General features: G+C 34.8%; 1 protein-coding gene across 2 annotated transcripts; it reads right to left on the bottom strand.

Moving 5' to 3' along the window:
* Nucleotides 1-1,038: 1,038 nt before the first annotated feature.
* LOC129002269 (transcriptional repressor protein YY1-like) lies at nt 1,039-25,315 on the bottom strand. 2 transcript variants are annotated; one of them, XM_054429948.1, is made up of 6 exons: nt 24,858-25,315; nt 16,634-16,757; nt 7,973-8,204; nt 7,284-7,453; nt 5,586-5,717; nt 1,039-2,746 (listed from the first exon to the last, which is right to left on the bottom strand). In XM_054429948.1, exons 1-5 carry the CDS (start codon nt 25,312-25,314, stop codon nt 5,597-5,599), a joined length of 1,104 nt encoding a protein of 367 aa, XP_054285923.1. In that variant the 5' UTR covers nt 25,315; the 3' UTR covers nt 1,039-2,746; nt 5,586-5,596. The 2 variants fall into 2 exon arrangements, with proteins under 2 accessions (XP_054285923.1, XP_054285922.1); XM_054429947.1 differs by having other exon boundaries at nt 7,973-8,222.
* Nucleotides 25,316-27,028: the final 1,713 nt, after the last annotated feature.

Here is a 27,028-nt window from a genome sequence, read left to right on the forward strand (position 1 = left end):
GTTCAAGGCACTAATGAAAGAAATTATTACATTTACTATTTCACCGTTTAATTATGAATGCAGAGTAAGGAAGAGAGTTAATTATCTGATCATATTTTACTTTATCAGAAATGTTTGTTCAAAAGATAAATATGTTGAAGGTAGTTGGCCACATATAGACTGCATTTAATTTTTATAAAATTAAAAGTAACTAAAACAAAAGTTTTCAACAGTTAGTGCACTTATCTCTGATTTTGTTAAAAATAATTTAATCACCGTCCCGGAGGTTGGTCCTTGTGGGGAGGGGACGCGGAGTGTAGTCACGTGGTATAGGCGCGGGGAGTAGCAGGTAGTATTGTTAAAAGCGTAGAAGTACAGAAACATTTATTCCAAAACAAATGTATCCTCAGTCATGTTTGGAACACCCTTTGATCTTTACCGAATTCTGATGGGGAACAAAAAATCAACACTAAAAACTGTTTCCAACATCGGTAAAAAAAGTGTTTCTTGGTTTTTTAGGAACATATTTGTAAACAAACACATGTTCCTAACTCTGGTGTAAACACGGCATTAGTTTTGTTTTGAATCAGTCCATTCAGACATTCTGGTCATAGGTGTAGGACTTGTTATGGTATTGACTTGATCTCTAGTATTTTCCCCGTCTGACGTCGCTAACTTGCTTGCGCCTACCATTGCCATGCCGGTTAGACAGACAGACTAAACGCAAGTACAACAAAGTGATTTCTCATATTTATTTTAATTAAAAAGACAGTCAAATCTCCAAACAATAAAATAAGTGGGTCAAATAGGAGGCACCTATTATTTTGTATGCTTAAGTAATAATAAAAAGTGACATGTGGAAATGCTCATCTTCAATGCCAATTTTTCCTTATCATGTTTTTATCAAATTTTAGACTATTTGTTTGTTTTTACTAGAAACTGAAACTGTAAACAAATTACAAGAATAAACCATAAAATTTTGTTTAGTTCAATTCAAGTTTTTTTCCTTACCTTTTTTACTGTATTTAACAAATTTAACAGGGTCAGTAACAACATAACTTACAAAAATCATGAAAATAAGTTTAATTCACAAGTAATGTATACAATACAAAGAAAATATTGGTTACCACAATTTCGCAATTAGCTCACTCTATTTAAATTACACTATTAACATAATACATGTTATTTACAGGGGAACTTCAATTACATAAAAAATTGAACGGCTTCAGCTTTTATACGGTGAATGAGTTGATAGCATAAAGGCCGAGCAGTGTTAAAGGATAAATATCACATTTTTGCAGTAAAACCTCCTTTCAAGAAAATGTAACAGTAACAATACTCTGACAAAAATATTAATTTATTTTCACGTAGAAATTTACTAATCTCAGCAGTTGGGGTTACGTTTACCTGTAAATCCTTAGCTTACACATAAATACAGTATGTTACAAAAATTTACAAGAGAAAAAATATATCGTCGATACTTTTCATCCCACAGATTTTATACTGGAAACATCCACTAAAATCAAATCTATGGCAAAATTTAAAGAATAATAGCTTAAATCTACTATTTTATAGTAATATATACAAATCATTAGTGTTTTAAAACCAGCATATACCCTCTGCTAGAAACTTTCTGATTTCAAATTGCTCAGAAAAATATTTAAAATTACGAATAGAATATTTGAAATTTAGATTATTTAAAGTTGGTTCTACAGTGTTCACATGATTTAAGACATTCACATGATTTAAAAAAAAAACACGCTATTAACATGATTTTGTTTTCAAAGGCAATAAAAACATCCTTTAAAATTAACAGTGATTTAGAGTTTCTTGACACTAAATCATAACTGAACATGCAATAAATTACAATTTTCAAGCAGCAAAATATTATTGAAAGAAATTCTTGAGGTATTGCTAAAAACTTCTTAAACACAATCATAGTAGAACAAAATATTGGTAGATATTATGTTTGATGTCTCACTTAATGAACTAAGGTCTTTAATATCTTAGAACTACATAAAATATATACAAAGTATAAATTATTACAAGGTGACAGAAAGACCACCTGCAAAACTAACAGATGGTTTTTTTGCCAGCTTGTAAACCTGACAAATGTAACGCCAAAACCACATGGATCATCCGTATATTGCTAAATGTTCAATGAAAGAGGCACTGATTCTTTGTTGGGTTGACTAGGGATAGCATGTCCAATGCCAGTTCAAATTAAGGTATCAATACTCATAAAACAAGTATATAATTTAATATCTAGTTGTAATCAATGTATTTCTAATTTTTTTTTTATTTCAATGATTTCCTTTTTTTACAGTAAAATACACTGTAAACTATTAAAATGTTTAGAACTATGTATTTACAGAGTTTAAAACATGTTTGTAAATATTGAATTGCAACCAAAAGGTAAAGGTATTATTTTAATAGAAACAAAACGTGCTTTCTAAGTAGAGAGTAGTTTTGAAAACGTTTGCTTGACGTTATTTTTTAAATCTTTGTAATATATTCATCAGGAAATCTCCAAGAGTAACTTCAATAAATGGTACCTTATTATTGATAACATCACTTTTCAGTGCAAAATAGAAAATTCACTTAGTTATCCTGAATTCTATTTTGGAGAAATCCTGACGTAACGTAGACATTTGATGCCTAGAGGCTACTGGCTAGTTGTATAAAATATCTTCTCTCATAGTTCTTAACTGGAACTGAACATGGTGCTTCACTTCACAGCTGTTTCAGTCTGTTTGTCCTTAAGATTCTGAAAATACGAAATTATGAATCACACAAGATATTTTACAGGGTGAGGGAGCGGCAGACCACCCGTACGCATACTTTTACAGGAGTACGTTTTCATCTAAAACGCGAAATAAAATTATTGCCTCCTAAATCACATACGAAGAATCCATTAATACTTTGGACATGATCCAAGTACATCTCAATATTAAGGTCATGGGTTTGAATCTCGAAAATTCCTTACGACAACCTATATCTCATTGTACATTTTTAGAAAGGTCCTGGCTTAGAGCAACATTTTGGTGGAAACAGAACTCAATTACAGTAGAACTCCGATTATCCGAATCAATAGGGACCAGACCCCATTCGGATAATCAAAAATTCGGATAATCGGAGTTTTACCGGAATTCCGGGGATTTTAAAGAAAAATCCTCATTTTCGGTACTAAGTGAACTTTTAATTAATAATAATTTAAATCAGAACATTTTTACAGTTTACAATGCTCATAGTACAAGTGTTCTATACATGTTATTAAGTCAATATTGTTCCATCAAAGTCCAAAATTGGCTAAATGTGTTTAATAACAATTCTTTGATATTTTGCAAAACTTATTACTGTAGCTTTACGTTTTTAAAATTGTTGAAATAAGCGATTCGGATAATTGGAGATTCGGTTAATTGGAGTTCGGATGATTGGAGTTCTACTGTATCTCAATTCGTTTCAAAATAGCAGCCACTTTTGTGAATTTTTTGTCTATTGATGTAAGTAAACCCCTGTATTTTTGAAACTGCTAAACATTTTTCTATTCTGATTGAAAATTTGTAATCCTGGTAAACACAGCTTTAAAATTATATGTCACATTAAATAATTTTTTTAATGATAATATTTTACCAAAAATTTATTTTTTTTTGTCATGTTGGTAGCCCTTAAAATAAAAAAATCAAATGGCAACATATATCAAATAGCATTGCGGCAACATTCGTGATCATATCTTGAGAGGCTTTTGTGATGATTTACCATGGTCACGGCAATACCCGTGATTATACATAGTGATCGCGGCAAAGTCCGTAATTATTTCTTTCAATTGGCAGGACCTCCGAATTTGCGGCAACATCATGATCATTTCTCACCATTGTGATTTTCTTTCTTGATGCAACGAGGCAAAGTAAGAAAGTAACTGGATATAATAAAAAAATACCGCAAAAAAGAGTTCAAGCACAATTAACTTTGAGGTTAGGTTCCTTCTACAATGCTACAGAATATTCATTATTGTTATTCTATTCATATAATTAATTCCAAGCCTAAACCCCACATTCGATAAATTTTTAAGTAACAGTACCTACCACAGATAAAATAGTTAGATCTAAAAAAACTAATTATACCAGATTGAAGTATAAAACTGACACAATAAGCGGCAATTGAAACGTCTCACGGCAGTGGCTAACCTCAAAATGGAACAATAGTGTGTAAATGACGCTTTGACAAGTATACTCGTCACGTGCCACAAGAAAGCACTAGGGGTGACGAGTTAACATGCCCAGTCAACGTGTTAAATTATTATCTTTATTCTCAGTTTTTTAAAGGAAAAAAAGCAGGGCTGTGCGAATCCAGAAATTTTGGTTCGAATCCGAATCCGAATCATAGCTGTACAGATTTTATCGAATCCGGATCGAATCCGAATATTTTAATTAATCCCGAGTCGAATCTGAATCTCAAATTTACAGCCATTATCGAACCTGGATCGAATCCGAATCTGAAATTTAAAGCTGTTATCGAATCCGAATATTTAAACCTGTTCAGAGTCGAATCCAAATCCGAGGAAAGTCAGCAGTACCAATTTTCACATTTTTAGACCACATTTTCTGGGGCTTAAATAACTTAGGGAATTGCTTAAAAAAATTCTTGAAATGGACCAAATAAAAAAGTTATGAAATTTAGGCCTACCTATTTGAAGTTTTGAAACTAAAAAATTGGGCATAAGTTAGGCATACCACCTAGGCCTAAGTTTCTCGCTAAAAGTGATGGACTACCAATTTGTGTAGTCTAAAACATAGGCCCAGCCTATTATACACCTCGGTGTTAATCCTCCACACAAGCCTATGTCTGCATTACTATTACAAGTAACAACTAACACTGTGAGGTTAAGTTTACTGATAGCCAAGATAGGGTTCAAATGCGACCTACACTAATGTGCCTAAAGCCTAACACCAAGTTGGTCAGGTTCCTAACATGAACCAGTCAACAGCGAATCGGAGTGCACAAGTAGTTTTTTAGTGTCTAAAAAACTATATTGAAAATTATATTCAATCAGAATCTAGTAAATTTGAATATCGAATCCCAACTCGGATCTATTTCCAAGAAATTCGAATATCGAATCCGAACCCGGATCTCTTACCAGTAAATTTGAATATCGATTCCGAATCCGAATCCAGTTAGAAACAGTAGATTCGTTCTCGAATCCGAATCGAATCTCTAAAAAGATTCGGATTCGATTCGTTTTTCGAACTATTCGCACAGCCCTGAAAAAAAGCAACTTGGCTTTGGAATCTATCTTTCTCCTCAAAATTATCACTAAATTATTACTATTTCACTCTATCGTAAACAAAAATGTTGTGGCTTTTTGGTATAAAACATAACCTCAACAAACATCTCATTGGATGTTTACTAATATTTCTGTTTTCTATAACAGGTCCTCCTTAGTCAGATTACGGAATTTGATTAGCGGGTTTTTACTGAAGTCAAAATTCTTTTAATAACTACCTACTTAAATCACAATAATGCAACAAACTGTAATTTGTGCTGATATAAAGTATCACACAATCCCTACCTAGGGACCTAAGATTAACGGGTCAGTTGCCACTTACCAAAGACGAGTTCAATCAGCATACACGATGAACTGCTGGTGTTCCACATCCCCCACCTCTACCTGTACAAACTGAGGCATCTCATCGGGGTTGACCATCTGCATGGGTCGGTGGTTCATGGGGTTGCGAGGCCTGCAAACCATTAGTTGGTGAAAATTTTGTATTTTGTGAATAGCACATACAGGGCTGTTGATGAATTCCTCAGACCATTGCCAAAGGCATTGGTAGGCATGTTGTGCAAGGATCAAACGACAGTTTTTTAGAAACGCTATAAAATTGCTAGTTTTCTGATATAAAACCCAGCTGTCTGATAACACTCTACCATAAGCTCTTTACAAACACGACATATCGGAGTAGATTTGAAGTAGTTTCCAGTAGTTTTCTCCCTCCGATTATCTGTCATAACTGTAGTAAGGCTATTACCAAACTGCACACACAAGTGTGTTGTTGAAAAACCTCACATTTCTGTAGCACATCGTACAAACCATCAGCCACTGACTGTTCCTGAGGCCATTATATGTGCATTAGTTGGTAGGTGTATAGATTCACATGGATAATAAAGGGAATTCTATCAAATGAATATTTTAAAGTGAATTTATTACAACTATTTACCATGCTACATAATAAGCTGGTGGTTTCTAGACTAGAAAGTGGTTGTTTACAAAAAGGGCTTGGCAAAGTATACTGAAGATCAGTAAATTTACCAGCACTCTTATGGAAATTTTTTTTCAAAAAGGCATTTGAATGTCTTAAGTAGGGCCTCAACAAAGCTATCATAAAGCCATAAACATAAATAATTCACATTACATTTTTACAATCAATACTAAAAAAGTTCAAAAACGCTACCTCTTGAAAAATAAAAAAAAACTAAGTTAACTTGCTGTGCAAAAATAGTGTATAATAGTGTTGTGATTGAACGTATGGGTTGTGTTTTACGTACCCTGAATAGACTATTTGTTACTGGAGTATCATATGCAACTCACCCAGTAAATGTTTTAGCTTTACTAGCATGAATTCTGAACTCAAGTTGCATCAGCTTATTCTTCCATTAACCTTCTTTTTACTTTATTTACTAAAAAAACTTTACAAAAAACTGTTATAATTTTCTCTAACTGTAGTAAGGTTTACTGTCAAATGTCACACACTCGTGTGTTGATAGCAAACCTCACTTTTCTGTAGCACATCGTACAAACCATCAGTCACTGGTTGTTCCTGAGGCCATTATATGTGCATTAGTGTACAAATTTATAAAGTAACACGCATATGCTGGTGCCACAAAAAATCTACGGATTGTTTGTAATGCTGGTGAGAACCCGTTTAAACCGCTAAAACCCTGATTTTTTTTACCTACTTAGACAAATTCAGATGGAGACTACAATACACCTAACGCTCCTTTCACACGATATACAGATTTTGCCAAGAGTTTTCACACATCACAGTTTTTTGTCACACAGGAGCCCAACAGTCAGTGCAAATAGAGCGGCTTTGCATTGTTTTCTTATTTTACAATCTGGCTTGTTCATTGGATACAGTTTATGTTTATTGTGATAGTGTAACACATTTTTCTCGCCGTACAGTAAAAACAGTGTAGTGTGAAAGGTGGGGGTTATAATTTTTTGATTCGTTATAGACTGATAGTGCAAGTCTGACATTTTGGCAATACATGCAACAAGTTTTACAGCACTAAAAAACACTTACTTCGCCTTTGCGTGGGTGAGAATGTGAGATTTGAGGTTCGTAGACTGAGCAAACTTCTTGTTACAGCCGTCAAAAGGACAGACGTAAGGTCGGTCTCCTGTGTGTATCCGAACATGTGTTCTGAGGTTGAAGTCCAATGAGAATCGTTTACCGCACCCTTCGAATGTACACTGGAAAAACAAAGTTTATAATCAATGTTTTGTCTTCAACAGTAAGAGCAAGTATATTAAAGTCACATGTGTTAAAACTACTTAGTCGTCACCACTACAATACTAAATTCTCCACCACAATAGCATGTTTTTCTCCCCTAGCAAAGTGGTCAGTGACAACATAATTCAAATTTTGCGTTACTGTCAAGCCAAAATCTCCACTCAACAACAATGATAGAAAACAATAGCCTTGTATCCTGGTAGTAGATTATTATTTTAACCTTTATAGAATGCTCAACTTATTTAGTTAAACTTTAGTACTCAGTAAAAAAATAATATCAAAATACCCCATAAAAACCAAAATCCGTTAAGAGTCCATGGAAAATCAACACAAAATTTACAAAAATTGCGTAATCATGCTAAAATGTGGCTGGTGAACCTCACCCAATAAAAACTTAGCTCGAATTTTTTTTGTAAACCATATCAATAAATGGTGGCCTAAAACCATTTTATATTAATATAAATAATTATGGTAAGTACCTGAAAAGGTTTTTCCCCCGTGTGAACCAGTTGATGCCTCTTGAGTTTGCTGCTCTCCACAAACGCTTTCCCACACTCCGCACACACGTGGACGCGCGGCCCGTGCGTGTGTAAGTGTTTGCGCATCGCCGAGTTGTCCCTGAACATCTTGGTGCAGCCTTTGTGTGGACATGCGATCGTACGGTCGATCATGTCGTTGCTCGGCTTCTTCATCTTCATTTTGTGCCCTGGTCTAAAACAATCAGGGGTGCTGCAATAACAGTCAGTGTTATTATTGTGCGGACAAGCGGGATTGTTAAAAGGAAACAAGCAAAAGCAATAAACAAGAAAAAATTTTAAAATAACACAGTAGTGATAAATGATAAGAGCTTGAAAAATGCAGAGAACATAAGCAATGATAAAATATTACAAGGAGTGGAGAAACAAAGAAAAGAGTGTTAACCTTCGACTAAGCATAATGTAGTATTTGTTATTTTCTAAGCAAATCCAGTTCAGACAACACATGATTAAGTACACCATACAATCATAATGGTTTTCAATAACCTAACTTAAAAAGTTATTATCACCTAATTTGATCTACCTGTCATCCAAAAGTAACTAAAACTGCTAATTGTGTTCCAATAAAGTTATGAACAATTGGATTGATTAATAAAAATCCTTTGATATTATTTAATTTCAATTCCTATTAATCCACTTGCTAGAAGGGTTCCTGTGTGCATTTTATATATAGAAAAACACCATAAGGGATCATGTAGGTTCTATGCGCGTTATCATTTTTCACGTGGGTGCCAGCTTGGCAGAGTGGGCATAACCTGAGAATCATTACATTAAATTTATTACATGAAACTCATATCTCGAAAACGGTAATATATAGCGAGTTACACTTATTTAGGGGTGTGCGAAGCAGCAAAAAATTTTCGATTCGAAGCAACGATTCGATTCAAAAGATTTTCGATTCGATTCGATGCAACTCGATTCGAAGCAATACGGTATTTTTCTATTCATAATTGTCAATTGAGTGGATTAACAATAATTAAAATGTATCACATTTGTGTAATACAAATTTTTGTTGATGTGGTATTAGGCCTATTTCATACTTAACATATGAATTTTAGGTGAAAAAATATTTATTTTCAATCATATGTATTAGAATAACTGCTGGAAATACCAGTGAGCTGCTTTACTTGCCTATTTCATAATTTTTACTTGAATTGGCTCAACTGCAAGAAAGAAGAAAATATTTTTTTTTATCAAGACATTCATTCTCATTTTAATAACTGTTTAAATAACTAAATAGGTGCCGGTAGCTAAATTACAACAAATTTGAATGGAACTTAATATAAAAAGACCATTAAGAAATAAATTTACATATCACAAGTTTAGGGCCTGTGGACCGGCTTCAGGACTGCAAGCAAGAAGAAAATAAAAATAATATGTTTCCACCATGCAATATGTATCATTCATTCCCTGCCTCCTAACCTCCTTAGTATAATAACCTCACACTTACATTATTTGTTACATCATCATAAATAAAGAATTATTATTGGCATCAGTAGGCCTACAGCTTTACCTAGGCATTATTTTTATAGGGCCTAAAATAGTAATAGGCTAGAAGCAACATGTCAAGTGGAGAACTCATTGAAGAAAAGATATTGTGTAAACTAATTTCCTATAAAACTCAAAAACAGTAAATAACATACAAACATTGTTTATGGTATAATTAATAAGGACTAAAAAATGCATATCATGTCATACAGTAGTATAGACCTACTGCAAGAGATTAAAATCCTAAAACAACTGATTTTGATAGCTAATGAATGAAAAGAGTTAAAAATCCATAAAATAAAGCCAAACAATATCACAACTAATTAGGTACCCGAAAAGTAACTCTAAAATAATATATAGAAGATTAAAATAATATTAAATCAAGAGACAATAAAGTTAAATGCTATCTTCTAGCCTAGTGCCCTTGGCAACACAGGTCAATGTTTTTAAACTACCCTCAATGTTTTTGGAACAGCAGGGCCTTTTTCTCTTAAGGAAGGGTAGTAGTATGTCAACAAAAACAATGAATCAGTCTCACCAGCCAGGCCCGGGCAACGATCTGTGAATTCAAGGTCATAGACCCTCCCCCTCCCCTCTTACACCACCCGGTTGCTACCCAGTTGCTTCAATTGCTGACAAAATGCAAGTGATGAAACAAGGAAGTAGAGACAAAGAAATATATTTCTTTATTCAAAAACACAAAACTGTTAGAGATTATTTTCAAAGAAATTAATTCAATGTAATTTGTGAGTTGTAAATATTGTATTGGATCTTAGAAATATATTTTTTTAACCCCATCTAACCAAGATACAGATCTGTTCACTATATCAGATATTTCTTTTGTTTATAATTTATTATGTAAAATAATAAAATATATTTTTAATTAGGTATTGAATAAACAATAAATGATTATACTAGTATGTCTGGATAAATAGTCTTTCTATTCTTTTGACTTTGTTTTCTTTGCACTGTTAGTGTTGCGTCACGGCTTTTGTCTTGTTGCTCTTATCAGTAGACGACTAGACCTGGCTCTGGCTAGTGGCAGTGCGGCAATTGCTCTGTTGTGTCTTTATTCTTAAAGGTCGTGAGCCAACTTAATTTTTAATTCTCATTTGAACATTTTAATTCCTCTGTAATAATAGATATAATAATATAAGAGTGTTTCTTTGGAAATAAATTATTCTTTTTTTTTCTTTTGCCCCAACAAAAATTCGGGGACGGGGACCGGCAGACACCTAACAAAAATACCAAATGAATCAGTCTATAACATTAATCTTACTAGTTAAGTATTAAGTAACAATTTTTCAGACTTATTTTTAAAATGATTTTGGAGTAACTTACCAGGGTGTCCACAGATATTTTGTCAATAATTTCCCTGACTTTCCATGACTATCCATGACCATTAACCATTGATTTCCATGACTCACGAACTTTACTCAAAAATTATAATATACCGTAAACACACGAATAATACTGCCTGGACAGAAAATACTGAAATATGTATTAACAGATAACAATGGCAAACAACAGTTACAACAATGAACTATGAAATGAAATGAAATGAAATGAAAATCCTTCTTTATTGAGGCGAACTTAGGACCTCATGGTCCTTTCTTACAGTTAACCTCTAAATAATAATAGTAATAACAATAATACATGATATGAACAAAAGTAAAATACACATTTCGTAACATAATTAATAATAAACAACATAACATACATTTATTTTCCTAGCATACAGTCACACACACATACACTCTTTGCAGCAGCTAAGCCTAACGCACGCCATCCCGCCACGCCACTACCATCCGGTTGAGATAATATTCTTTCAGTGTCGCCTTCAGTCGGGATCGGTTTTCTATGGATTTAATGGCATCGGGTATAGAGTTCCATAGGCGGCATGCTGTGACTACAAATGATTTATTATAAATAGTTGTTCTGTGACGAGGAATGCGCAACGTAGACGAGCCAGAGCGAGTATCCCTTGCACCTCTTTCATTAAAAAATTCAAAATTCTTTGCAATGTAATTTGGAATTCCAAGATTGATAGCCGAATGAGTGATTGAAAGTATTCGGAGTTTTCTGAGGTCATCTAATTTCAAAATTGATTCATTTATGTAATAAGGTGTGACGTGGTCGTCCAGCCTAAGGTCAAACAGAAATCTAATACAATAATTTTGTGCACGTTGTAGTTTTGTTGCCAAAGCCACAGTCATATCATTAACCACAGTGTTGCAGTAATTGAAGTGTGGAAACACAAGTGATTTGACCAGTAAGAGTTTAATGTGAAAAGGAAGGAGTCGTTGCATCTTCTTGATTGTGTGAATGGCGGCAAATACTCTTTTACAAGTATCTACCACCGCGTCAGTCCAGTCTAATGTGCGGTTCATCAGCAATCCAAGACTTTTGACTCTGTTTTGATATTGCAAAGTAATTCCATCTACAGTGAGTTTTGGTAAATTGTCTTCTTCAAGTTTGTTTAGTAAACGTGAGTGACCTATAATGATTGGTTTTGTTTTGTCAGGATTGAGTCTAAGTCCATTCTGTGCTGCCCATTGAACAATGTTGTCAATGTCGTGATTCATCATGTCTATAGCTTCATTTATATCGCTGACTTTAAAATGAGAATAAATTTGCAGGTCATCAGCATAAAAATGAAACTTTACGTGGTGTAGTACTGTACTAATGTCATTAATGTAAACAGTGAAAAGTAGTGGGCCAAGAATTGAACCCTGAGGAACTCCACAGGGAACATTTCTCCAGTCGGACGTCAAGTTGTCATGACATACACACTGCTTTCGGCTCTGAAGATATGATCTCATCCATTTTAGTGAATTATCAGAAAAACCTAAAAGTTGGAGTTTGGCTAGAAGAATGCTATGATTTACAGTATCGAAAGCTTTGCTGAAGTCAAATAAGGTTAAAATAGTGCATTGGCTGTGATCCATAGCAAATCGTATTTCATCAGTTATATGGAGCATCGCTGTTTCAGTGCTGTAATATTTACGAAATCCAGATTGGAAACTGTTGAGGATATTGTTTACTGACAAGAATTCGGAAACTTGAGAATGGACAATACAACCTTAAAACCCATAAACTAAGACAACTGTATAACTTGAACTGTCGTACATTTGTGAAAAATTCGGAAAAATGCTACAATAGTCGGGGTTACGGCCAACTAGATCATTGAAAGGACCCCTGAAATCCATCCATCATTGGAGATTTCCATGACTTTCCATGACTTTTTGCCTATTTCCATGACTTTCAATGACCAGAATTTTTTTCCATGACTTTCCATGACTATCCCTGACTTTCCAGAATGTGGACACCCTGCCTACCTTGTTTTGGCTAGGTTCACAGTAGTAAAATATTTCACACACTGCTTACATCAAGACAAAAAACAAACCTCTAATCATTTGCAATGTCAAAACAAAAAAATATAAAACAATTAAAGCTATATTTAATGCAAAGAATGTATTAAATAAGAACGCCTTCGTAAAGGAAACGCAACAGCAACGCGCTCCTGTATTGCGGGTATTGCATTGACTTTCTGCAGGCGTTTTTCGTATATGGATACTGACTCCCTCGTGAATCGAATCGTTTTTTGACCACCACTGAATCGAATCGCGATTCGATGCATCGAATCGAATCGAATCGAAATTTCGATGCATTTTCGATGCATCGCACACCCCTACACTTATTACAATAAATGTTGCTTACAGAACAACGAACAACTTTTGTATTTACAAAAATGCCCTGAATGTTGTTGGGCAATTAGGTTTTTGAGCAGTTGTTCAAAAATTCATGTTAATTTAACCTATAAATTTCAACTCTGATAAAAAATCTAATATCTTTATAAAACCGTTATTTTTAATTTGGCACATAGTACTAATTGCAGACTAAGAAAATTTAGATTTACCTGGCTGCATTTCTACTAAACTGAGGAACCATCTACCTGACTACCTGAGAGACCTGACTGGCAACAAGCTACACCAGGAGTTGAAGAAGTGGCTAATCGCAAGACCCTTCTACTCAATAAAGGAATTTTATGGAAATTAACATGTACAATTCACTATTGTAATTCTTGACGAATTAACAATAAAGAATATTGTATTGTATTGTATTGTATTAAAACATTCCCTTAAAATTGTCAGATTCATTTCCTATTTAAAATACTTGATTTGGAATGAGTACTCAAGTTTGCTGCTTCAGGGAAGGTATCGAGGTGTTTTTTTTTATTGAAATGTTGATAGCTCAGTATGAAATAAACAAAAAATTTTAATTTGATTATAATATATCCATAAACAAGTAAACTAAAACAGTTTATTTGTAACGACCCAAAACCCGTCGAGGGGTAAAAACCCGATTTTTAAAAGTTTCATTTTAAATATTATAATTTTCTACGTTCGGGGTAAGCCGCGCCCGCGTTGTCAGCGGCATCGTAGGGGCAAGGGTCCTACGTCATCGTAGAGGGGATGACGCTAGTTACCTACCCCGCCGCCAGGGGCGATGGCGAAGAAGGACCAGAAGAGCGGACCTCATGATCAGTTGTCCACCCGCTACCGAACCGTCAAGACGCTTGCTGTTTGGAGATAAATCCAACAGTCCTGACTTACTAAATTCTGGTCTGTTAAAGATTTCCCCCGTTCCTGGTATAGTCCTAAGGCATCAGGTTAGTGTGCTACCGAGTTTATTTTGTTTATTCACATTTTTGCAGAAGTTTTATTATTTTATTTTATTGTGCCGCAGTCGCGCGCAACCCGCACGCTTTTTCACGTACGAGCACACTGCCTTTTGTATTTAACCAGCTACGGAAATCATTTAAGTTGCCAGAACGATATCCGTAGTGCTTATTCCGTTACCCCGAACGGTACTACATAAATTTGATTCAAGAAACCCCGTATCGACTCTGGTGATCGACCGAGTCTAATTTTCCCGACACGTTTACTTTGGTGATTACCAAGTATAACGACCGAATCACGTTTTAGTTAAGTTTCTAATTAATTAGGTCATCCGCATTCTCGATAATTTATTCAAAATTCTAAATTTAGCTTCATATATTTTTCGAGTGGCTATGATGAGCACTAGTAAAGGTAAGCTTAACATTGTAAGCATTATTGTTGTAATTAATATTCTGAGCCAATAAACTCGAAACGATAATTAATTAACGAACACGTTAGAGCCCTGGACTATCTCATAGTAGGCTAAGCTATCTGGACAGATTTAAGGTGTGACAGAATTTCAGGTGAGACGACAATCACGTACTATAAAATCTCAATTTTGTCTCTCAACCCGAAATTTCGTCATATATTTATTCTCCATGAGAATAACATGGGCATTTTGATTTAAAATAGTGTGAAATACCTCTGTAACTGTTAGGCATACAACAATTCAACGAACAAAATTATTTCATTTCTGTTGTTTTTTGCCTCCTGATCACAAATATAAATATAAATTATTTCTTTTTTTAAGCTCTACAAAATGGTTTGGAAAGAAATTGTGAGATTTAATCTTTTTAGAATCAAAAAATGGGAAAATTCAATTTTTCCCTCATAAAAGCCCCCATAAACCCTCATTCCCATAGTCCGATCATGTTGGTTCGCGACCTCTTTCGAATGAACGTAGGTTTACACGTTTGTACCAAATTTGATCAAAATCGGATCATTCTTGCAATAGTTATCACGCTAACGGACCAAAAATGTGAAATGCTAAACTTCCCCTTTTCAACCCAAGTTATCTACTGAGCCACTAATTGTAAAAATTTCAAAAAAATTTATTTTATGCATCAAACTATTGGCAACAACTTTGCGTCAGACAAAACCTCTCTAAACCAAAAATAAAAAAAAACTTCCTTGCATGCTATCTTCTTCATGTTACACCATCACGGTTTAACACTATTCTTACCATACCGCTAGGAATAAATTTTTATTAATAAGGTCGATAAATAGTTTTAAATTCCATACAGCTACTCATCAAGTATTACTAACCAAGAAGCTCTTTGCTAATTATTAACATTTTAGCAAAATTTTAAATAGGTACGCCAAAACATGAAATTATCGAAGTCACGCATCGAGAGGACTATCATTGTTTTGAACAGAATGTACTTTTTACCTAATGGTACTGTTGACATATTGAAACAGCGAAATATATCGTTTGATCAAATGTTTGTTCTCGTAGGAACTGTTCACTAGGACAAAATCCCATTAGGCTAGGTCAAACTCATATACACAGCCTACGTTTTTAGTACTGACTTTACTTGTTGTGACCTAACGCTACAACAAAATATATTGTTTTTTATCTAACGGTTCAAGAATAAATTATTTGGCCTTCCGGCACTGTTGACTTTCTGCAACACTACATCCACTTCGAAGGAGCCAATGAGGTCAGTGCCATGTTGCCAAATCCAGCTACCTAACAACCAAACTAATATGGTACCTAACAACCAAACTAATATGGTACCGTATGGTTGTGTAATAACAGCTGATTTGAAACTATTGAAAATATTGTTAAATAATGTTGTTGAGTATAGTTAGTGAACGGGCGATGTTGCAACGCCGCGCTAGTCTAGTCTTGCTATTGGCTACCACCAACTGCAAACTCTCTTGGCCCCTAGTATAAATTACAATCACTTTGCTATTTGAACAAATATTTTGAGGTGGTAAAAATAGCTCTTCAGAGGCTGTTTGAAAATAACAAAATTAACATTGCTCTTATGGCGGGAAAATCCAAGATGGCTGTTGGCTCCCATGGGGACTCCCTTGGAAATACATTCAAAACAACAACCACCATTTCTAATCTCACAGTATACTAGATATTTACATTATAATCACTTTGTTGTTTATCTTTGGATGATAATTAACTCTTCAACAGCTGTTTAAAACTACCCAAGATGGCCGCTAGCCTCCGAGGACTCTTTAAAGCGCCAAAAGATCAAAGCTTTTTGGATCCTAGATGGATAAAAAAACAAACATTTGTGAGCATTATTTTGATCAAATATTTAGATATTTTCAACATTGTTAAATAGATTACCTCCACATCATATAGGCCCAAAGCTTTGAAAAAGCTGTACAACATAATTGGTTCATGTTATAAAAATCATGATTTTCTACAACTAACCTGGCAAATTCCGCAAGTTGCTTAGGGTCGCTGAGATCTAGTCCAGGAATGCCTTCTTGAGGTATTTTGCGATCTGTCATGTAGTCTTCATAGTCCGGATCAGGGTCTGGATTACTGCACTCGTCTATTGGAAATTGCAATTATTTAAGAGTACATAATTTTTTACTGGAAAAGGAGTTGAAACATGACTTAACCCTAAGTTAAAAAAAGTGAGGTCTCTGAAGAAAATGTTATGCCAAGTTGTACCCCCAACAAAGAGGTTACATCTCTGACGGTGTTTGCAAAAAAGATCGAAATGTTACACCATTATAATAAGTTTTAAAAATAAATAATTTTACTGTGGTAAATTATCGTGTAATATCTTGATTCTAGATATGTTATGGTTAACCTGTGAAAGCACATATAGCTACCAAATGACCGCTTTAGTACCTTTTTTTGAATAAAAATTATATTTAGCCTTTACAGTGCACAACACACCACATTCTAGGAACACTGTGACATACTTCACCTCTTTATTTCAGCCTAGCGAAAGCTTTTCATGTACTGGTCAATTCCATCCTTTGTGTCTTCTGGTGTAATGGAAGTACCGGTTCATAAGACAGTTTGCGTCGTCTCGTGTTTAGTAAATTAATGCATATTATTCTTTTAATTGTTGATTGGATACAGTTTTAACTCATTAATATTGCCATTAAATTATGTGCTGGGCCATAGAGAAGTATTATGTCCCAGACGTGGAACCTAACAAGGAGAGTAGGACTGATAGTCCACTGATTGTAGGGTTTTTATCAATTTGTATACCTCAATTAACATAGAATAGGACAGTATTGGTTAAAATATCAAATCAAAGGTCTATGAGGTTGAAATAAATAATTTTGTTAGCCAATGCACGGTCTGAGAAAAGGTACCTCTTGTCGCTCAATGATATTTCGCCATATCAATTATTTAAGATGGGGACGCCACTTAGCACATAGTGACAAGGGGTCCCATTTCTAATATTCACTTTATTAACAGACTTTAGTTCAAAAAATGAATTGACCTGCATTCTAGTGGAAATTTAAAGAACTACAACAAAGTTCGGAGTGGAGAACAAAATATCTCACAATTTTTGCGGTCCCGACAAGAAGTACCTTTTCGCTTTCCATATCACATATCATAGTTTTTACTATACCGGTACCTGTAGGCTACAGTTTTTATCATATTATATATTTATCATTTATAGATACATAAAAAACCTTCTGATGCAACATATTGATTTATATGAGAAGAAAAAAATACAATGCAAGGTGTATGATTTTATTACTGCCCATTTCATGATTTTTTTCATAAGCATGTTCAGAAGGTTATAATAAATTAAATACAGTCCAACCTCGGTATAACGAATCTGAAGGGACCGAACTGAATATTCGTTATATCAAGGATTTCGTTAAAACGAGGTTCGTTATATTGAGGTTAGGTTTGCAGGAATTTCGCTAAGTCGAGGTTCAGAACCAGCATCAGTCAATATAGGTCGGGATTTGACCTCATTAAAACACAATTAAAGTAGCATGGGCTACAATACTTTACAGTACAGTGTTTACATAGTAAAGTTCCCTCGATTATCTGGGGTACCAAAGGGTAGGGATCTTTAATATTGCGCAATCATAACATTTCTAGTCATTGACCTTAGTACAGGTGTAAACTGTAAGTTTAAAATCACAGCTTACTCTAACCCACCTAAAACCTAGCCAAACACTGTATTGTATAGCAATAAAGCACGCAAAGAACAAAACAAATCTTTACAGTTTTGTAAGCTACTGCTTGTGATAGGCCGGTAAGCTACAGTACTGCTTTAAATCACAACAGAGGAATGTCAATACTCTAATAATAATCATCAACTATAGCATTGGTGTTGCCTTAAACAAATCGTATATTGAAAATAATAAAAATATTTACAAGTCGTTATAAAAGTGTATAGGTCTAAAGTGTATTGTTACTTATCACCCAATCACATTTTACTTAACGTTACACGTCGTCTCAGTCCTCAGTGAATGAAATCAGTTCTCAGTTGTAACATAGCGCGCATGCAGCGGCGACAGCAGACAGGGATGTGTAAACGGAGCAGACGAATGTTAGCGCAAGCGTTGACGTCACCTTTCCATTTCATATGATGAAGAAACTGATTTTTCAAAAACAATAATTGGGGGTGGGGGGTTCGTTGTATCGAGGGAGAGACGCAGACAATTTGTTAAGTAGAGGTTAAATTCGCTATGTAGAGGTTCTGACAATGATAAATTCGCTATACTGAGGTGTCTTATTTTAGCCGAAATCACGAAAAATTCGTTAAATCAAGGTCGTTGTTATGGTTTGTTTGTTATGTAGAGGTAAAATATACATTGTGTCTTATGGAGAGTTCTAGGGGATTTAAAAAAAATTCGTTATATCAAGGAATTCGTTGTATCGAGGTTCGTTATATCAAGGTTAGACTGTATTAAAATAATTTAACAGGGTCAGTAACAACATAACTTACAAAAATCATGAAAATAAGTTTAATTCACAAGTAATGTATACAATACAAAGAAAATATTGGTTACCACAATTTCGCAATTAGCTCACTCTATTTAAATTACACTATTAACATAATACATGTTATTTACAGGGGAGCTTCAATTACATAAATAATTGAACGGCTTCAGCTTCTATACGGTGAATGAGTTGATAGCATAAAGGCCGAGCAGTGTTAAAGGATAAATATCACATTTTTGTATTAAAACCTCCTTTCAAGAAAATGTAACAGTAACAATATTCTGACAAAAATATTAATTTATTTTCACGTAGAAATTTACTAATCTCAGCAGTTGGGGTTACATTTACCTGTAAATCCTTAGCTTACACATAAATACAGTATGTTACAAAAATGTACAAGAGAAAAAATATATCGTCGATACTTTTCATCCCACAGATTTTATACTGGAAACAACCACTAAAATAAAATCTACGGCAAAATTTAAAGAATAATAGCTTAAATCTACTATTTTATAGTGATATATACAAATCATTAGTGTTTTAAAACCAGCATATACCCTCTGCTTGAAACTTTCTGATTTCAAATTGCTCAGAAAAATATTTAAAATTACGAATAGAATATTTGAAATTTAGATGATTTAAAGTTGGTTCTACAGTGTAGACTTTGGACATTCACATGATTTAAAAAAAAACACGCTATTAACATTATTTTGTTTTCAAAGGCAATAAAAAACATCCTTTAAAATTAACACCATGATTTCGAGTTTCTTGACACTAAATCATAACTGAACATGCAATAAATTACAATTTTTAAGCAGCAAAATATTATTGAAAGAAATTCTTGAGGTATTGAATTTCTTAAAAAAACTTCTTAAACACAATCATAGTAGAACAAAATATTGGTAGATATTATGTTTGATGTCTCACTTAATGAACTAAGGTCTTTAATATCTTAGAACTACATAAAATATATACAAAGTATAAATTATTACAAGGTGACAGAAAGACCGCCTGCAAAACTAACAGATGGTTTTTTTGCCAGCTTGTAAACCTGACAAATGTAACGCCAAAACTACATGGATCATCCGTATATTGCTAAATGTTCAATGAAAGAGGCACTGATTCTTTGTTGGGTTGACTAGGGATAGCATGTCCAATGCCAGTTCAAATTAAGATATATCAATACTCATATTGTTCTGACAATGATGAATTCGCTATATTGAGGTGTCTTATTTTAACCGGGATCATGAAAAATTCGTTAAATCAAGGTCGTTGATATAGGTTGTTCGTTCTGTAGAGGTACAACATACATCGTGTCTTATGGAGAGTTCTAGGGGATTAAAAAAAAATCGTTATATCAAGGAATTTGTTAAATCGAGGTTCGTTATATCAAGGTTAGACTGTACTTTACACTATTGTTACACTTTAGAGTATCAGTAATTAAAATATGATGCTTACTGAAATATGGCTTTGTAATTGTACCTGTTTGGAAAGACCAACGTTCATCTCCTCACGTTTTCAATTCAGGTCAACCTCTGCTGAGTTAACTAAATATTAAAAGTAGGCTACAGTAAACCCTATTAATCTGGATTAAATTGAGAATCCAAATCATCCTAGTTAGTACAAGTCTGGATTAAACTAAGTTAAGTCTAAACAAACTTATATTAAGAAAGATAGAGCAATTTAAACAGCTACGTACTGTTTGGGCAAGGTACCACTTTTTAGAAGTACCACAAGGCCTATTTACTAAGCGGAAATATTTTTTTTCAGCGAATTTCCCTATAGGGAAGCAAGCTATTACCGTAGGTGGCATGGTAAGACCTAGACCCGGGACCGATTTACTTTTTCATTTTGATGTCCCCAGAGGCCAAAAACACCATTCGTTAAAATTATTATATATGTAGGCTATGTATATATATATATGTGTGTGTGTCCGTGAACGCGATAACTTGAGTAATTTTTGTCCGATTTTGATGAAATTTGGTTTAAAGGTGTAAAGCAGGATAAACTTGAATGAGATCAAGAACCAGCATGATAGGACTATGGGAACGGGGGTTTATGGAGGGTTTTATGGGGTAAAAATAGGTTTTTCCCACTTTACCCTAAAAACACAAAATTTCACAATTACTTTCCGAACTATGTAGAGCTTAAAGAAACAAATAATTTAGTATATCGAAGCGTTATTATGCGCCTAAGGGTTACGGAGACAATTCAAAAAAATTGTAATTTTAAAATTTCCATGTTATTCTTAATGGAGAATAAGTCAACTGTTGTAGTTTGCTTAAATTTATGAACATATTTTGATCAAATTTGGAAAATACATTAATTTCTTACTAAACTACAGTACCTATTAACATTTTCCCCTAGGCTACATTAAAAAACACGTTTTTACCCTCCCTGTTGCAGCAAACCTAAGTACTCGGTAAACTGATTCTATTTAAATAGGGAATAAATATGTGATATATTTAAGGAGACACATTTTAGTGTAAATCCAATGAGGCAAATGAAAATTCGCTAAGTCTGCAGGTTTGCTGCGGCGGGGGTATTTATGTTGTTATTCCGACGTCGTGACTAGTCGCAAAAGTGAGATTTTTTTTCCATAATGACCTAAATTTTACGCTGAATCCGAAAATGACGTTTTTGTCTGCTGCACTGAACGTGTTAAGATAAGAGTAGAAGGTTGAGGTGGCTGGGCCACATTCAACGCAGAGGTGAAAGGAAGATGATAAAACAAGTGATAAAGAGGTACCGGTGCGCCAGAGGGAGGGAGACCATTGGGAAGGCCAATTATGAGATGGATTACAAAGGACCTAAGGAGTAAATATGGGAGCAGACCTGGAGCTGGCAGAGGACAGAGGATCCTGGAGGCACATGGTTGGTGGGGCCAAAGACCGCCTTGGTTTTCAATGGCCACAGGAGTAAGAGTAAGTACCGGTAGGCCTAAGGAAAATAAAAAAAATGTCCAAAAAAATTAAGAGTACAGTAGACTACCTCTTATCCGGACCGCTCGGAACCGAGGGCAGCCCGGATAACAGTTTTTCGGGTTAAACCGACATCCCCAAAAACTTGTTAAAACGGACCAGTTTAATGCATGCAACCCAAACATTTGACTCAAATTTAGGAGAGCATTGTGTTTATACACGTTATCGCTAAATAATCTCAAATCTTCCCCACGAGAACGATCGTTTCAGTACCGCCCACTTCCTGCCTATCAAGTCCGGTTCAACCTATGTGCTGATAAAAGTTGTCCGTTTAAAGAGATGACATTTCCGCCGGTTAAACCGATGTCTGGTTAAAAGGTGTCCGGATAAAAGGGAGTCTACTGTAAGTTAAGTTAATATTGGATTTTTTGTTTCTCAATTTTGTGGGAAAATAACTTTTAAAACTTTTTTAAGAGGACTCTAAATTTGAAATTTATGTGAAACCAAAATTAAGTTAACTTAACTTAGGTACATGAAAAATTTAACTTAACCCTCCGAGTGTCCATAGTTTAGGCCTTAATGTCCGCCTATTTTTTGCGCATTTGCAAGGTTTTATTAAAACGGATCTGAGAAGCTTAAAAACAATGTTAATTCTACTGTTCTTTAAACCATTTTGTTTGGAAAATCATGGGCTTCAATATTACACATAAAACATAAGGAACATTTGTTTCAAAAAAAATTTTTTAGGTAGGCCTATGTAAAAAAAATTATTTTGGAAAAATTGAAAAAAAAATAAGTTTGCGCTCAATGAAATTGTATAAGTTACATATAGGCCTATAAATATTTGAAAATAGCCACTTTGTTCTAAATTTAATGAGGATTACAAATATATAATCATATAGTGAGGTAAGTTATCAAATAAATAAGTTATGGGCAAAAAACCGATTTCGGTACATAACTTAGCGTTTAGCTAAGAATGCATAGCCTACCGTAACCATAGGCCCTAGCTAGGAATCTGGCTGATAATTTACACCTACTTCTTCAGGATCATCAACCAGCCCTTCAAAATCACTTAACTTAAATCTTCTTATAATGCACCACGTATATCACTACTTATGATTTTAACACTAAACAATAATAAATTTAATAAAACACATCAGTCATCGGTGCGAGGTTAACCAAGCTGTTTACAAATACGCACGTCAGCTGTCTGCTACAATATTTTCGGAACTAAAATGAAGAAACAGACATCAGGAGAAAGCTCTGAATCTGCTGAAAAGAACGATACCTAACTCGATCCAGTTAAATCCGATTCAGTCAGTCATAGAGCCTTCGCCGTAAGCGATGTTTGTGTGTCGAAAAATCGACAAGTGACACTACACAAAGTGTGTTATGAGTCGGTTTTTCGACAAGTGACACTCGGAGGGTTAAGTTAGTCAGGCTTACCTAATTTGCTTAAAGGTTAACTTAACTTAAGTAAGTTGTAAGTTAACTTAAACTCGTGACTTAATTTTTCAACTGTAGCAAAAAAGTACCCCCATGGATTTTATTACAGTAGGCCAATTTGTTTTATTTTAACCCTTAGAGTGCCAGGCGAGAAATAAAAGTAACGCTCAAAAAATGCCGATGATTTTTCCCGAAGGTCGCGCTAAAAATGCCGAGCGCGATCTGGCGATTTTTAGGTTAAAATTTCGTAAAAATCGAATTTTCGATATTTCGACCAACGAAAATCGATGTATCGCATCTAGTAACTTTCGACTCAATGTTAATATATGGGTTAAAAGAATCCGAGAATCCATTCGGTTGTTATGACAACTGTTCGATCATTACGAAACGTCCGGTCAGCCGGACGTTGGCACTTTTGGCTCATTCTAAAAACGTCCGGTCTGCCAGACGTCGGCACTTTTGGCTCGTTTTAAAAACGTCCGGTTCCCCGTTGACGTTGGCACTCAAAGGGATAATCTCCTTTTAGTCTACACAAAGAGACACTGCAAATAAAAAACCCTGGCAAAATCTAAAAAATAACATGGCCATTCATCCAAATCATCAGGGCAACCCTAGGGTTAAGTTAGGACAAAGTTGGCATACGTTAAATTAGCCAGCTTTATTCATCACAAGTAAGTTAGTGTTAAAAGTAGCAGCTGTGTATATTCTTAGGCCTTTAGGCCTAATTAGAACTTGTAGTAGGCCTAAACAATTAATTGAGGGTAGGCCTAACTTATATTTCCAGAATATAAGTTAGGCCCTATTGGGTCTACATATTTACAGTAAAATAAGTTTAAAAAGTAATTTAAATGAATTTCAAGCGTTACAAGTGGATTAGGGGAACAATTTAAGTCAATTTTGTTAAATTGACCAAATAGATCCATCGAAATAGGCTGTCAAGTTATGCTCAGCATAGCACCAGACTTCGACATGGAGAGAGCAGCATGAAGATGGCGTCCCTCCGCCATCACACCATAGCGGCCATATTACAATAATAAAGGAGCCATATTGCAAAATAATAATGGCAGCCCCCTGGTAACTTTCATGGCCGTTCGTAATCAAAACAAACCGAGTAAACAAACTTTAGAAATACATTTAATAACAAAGTAAACTACAATAAATTATTTCACAGACAAAGACAATGGTCCATTATTGATCCGCACTGCGATGCGACCGTTGTTCATCGCCATTGTAAGGTGCTTGATGGAAGAGTAACAGAAGAGGAAACATAGCCTACAATTTTGACACAAAATTAATTTGAATCACAAATAATTCTTTGGTGAATCGAAGGATAATGTCAATAATTTATGACTTACCATCGTCCGTACCAGAAGCCCACATCGTAACGGAAAATTCCCCTTCCAAAGTCCTTATTTGAACTTGTTTTTGTTCCCACTTGCGTGTTTTTGTTTCAGTCATATCACCCACGTATTGATCGTTTGTACGAAATCTACCTTGTTTCTTGGGTTTTCTACCTCTTCTGGAGGGTCCTGGGCTAGATTCTACATAAATATCATTGTCTGTTTGAACTGCAATTTGGTCATAAACAGATAAAGGATCCACACTCCCTACTATCTCCTCTTGGGTTTGTAAAATTATTTCTTCTCTTCCAGGGTCCGGTAAAGGCTGTAATGCTATCATAGGTTGTCCATCTACACATTCTATAGTAGTTTCAACAGTTTCACAAGGAATATCACACTGTATACTCTCAATTTCAATCTCTTGAATGTCCGGTTGTATCTCCACTTCTGTGATGTAGTCATTCGACGCCATCTTTACACCTCTGCGAGAAGAATAAGAAACGAAGCAATTTGATCCGTGTGTCTCTCTCTCTCTTCGCCACAGCCTTGTCAATATATTAGCCTTTTATATTAATTAAAATATTTCTGTTTGGTCATGGCATTGATTATGGGAGACTCTCTATCGTCGGGTGGGTTCCATAATATCGACAACCCTAGAAATTGATCGAAACTGAATTATTCCCAGTTTGTCGACACTGGAATATTCCCACCTAACCGACATCCCAAATAACCGACGTCGCAAATTATCGACACCACAAATTGTCGACATCCCATATTGTCGACAATGAAATAGTTTCACTTTGTCGACACTGAAATAGTCCCAGTATATCGACAAGCTCCCGTTCTTCGGAGCTACTATTGAAAAGGAGTTGTTCTAATTCATCGTTCAGTTCCTCAACTCACGAGTCGCAATGATTCCGAATTCCGAATCCGATGGACATCGACCTTTATTGACTAAAAACTTTTATATTGTAAATATTTACCTTGTTTATTTCTTTCCTTGTTTACAAGAAAATAGATGACTCGAGTGTTACAAACTACTGTATAGTTTTTAAGGAATAATGTGAAATAAATTAATTTGAATAGGATAAAAAACTTAATCAACATGATAACTTAATAACATTAGTCCTATCAGAGACACTAACTTAGGTAAGTCACCAACAAGAACCTAAGATACAGCTTATTCGTAGGCTAATTCTGGATCATCAAGCAATATTGTAGCAAATGTTTGAATAGGCATTATCCCTAGGCTATTAGGATAGCCTCTTTGGGTACAGTTTCTCATCTGGGCTTTGCTAATATCGATTGAAACTATCGATTCGATTAGTAAACCTTCATGCGATTTTTTCACCATCAGCAAGTTTGGTTGGTTAGGTTAGGTTAAGATAGTTTAATTTGATAATAAATATATTTAAAAATGTCGATTATTAATCAATCCCTATTTTCAATTCGATAGTTTCAATCGATATTAGCATAGCCCAGTTAAGAAACTGTACCCGTCTTTTTTTCCCACTGACCCAGTGTCAACTTTAAGAATTTGTTTAAGTTATGTAAAAATATTTGGCTGCACTTAAATCACATGAAGGTTTACTAATCGAATCGATAGTTTCAATCTATACTTATTAGCATAGCCCAGCCAACAAACTCTACCCGTATTTTGAATATTTCATTCCTTTAGTTAGGTTAGGTTTTACCCTAACTAACCAAACTTGATATAGGCCTAGGCCTAAGTTTATCAAATGAAATAATCAATATGACTGGGACGGGTGGCGTCGTCCTGTAATCCAGCTACTAGGAGGTCACGAATTGTGGATATTTATAGGCATGCACTGTGGATTCGACACTCCCTGGTGTGGATTAACGTCCGCACGAGTGAGTACTTACTACGACTCTCCCCAGTACTATCCTGATAATTAAGTAGACCAATTCGTATAGGCCTATACCAAGGCAATAATGTGGTTCGGATTCCACTATAAACTGTATGTCCCTTAGTTGCCATTAGCTGTTTGGGCTATTAATTAACAGCTGTGTCTAAGGAATGTCGGTCTTAGTCACTAACAAGATTACAAGATCGCTCCACTCATCCTACACTCATCTCCATTCATACTTGGCTTAAAATACCTACTTTGTATGGTCGCCAAGTAATAAGAAAGAAAGTATTAAAGAAATATATTCATTGGAATGAG

The sequence above is a fragment of the Macrosteles quadrilineatus genome, unplaced genomic scaffold (genome assembly GCF_028750875.1).
Source record: "Macrosteles quadrilineatus isolate MER2022 unplaced genomic scaffold, UCM_ALF_1.0 Scaffold_9__3_contigs__length_116548681, whole genome shotgun sequence".
NCBI classification, from domain to species: domain Eukaryota; kingdom Metazoa; phylum Arthropoda; class Insecta; order Hemiptera; family Cicadellidae; genus Macrosteles; species Macrosteles quadrilineatus.

Bases quoted from the DNA above. Each gene is read 5' to 3' on its own strand.
- LOC129002269 (XM_054429947.1), bottom strand. From the start codon at position 25,314: ATGGCGTCGAATGACTACATCACAGAAGTGGAGATACAACCGGACATT. The intron at 7,454-7,972 runs GTACTTACCATA...TTGTTTTTCCAG, and splicing joins CGGGGGAAAAACCTTTTCAG to TGTACATTCGAAGGGTGCGG. The intron at 5,718-7,283 runs GTAAGTGTTTTT...AATGGTTTGCAG, and splicing joins CTCACCCACGCAAAGGCGAA to GCCTCGCAACCCCATGAACC.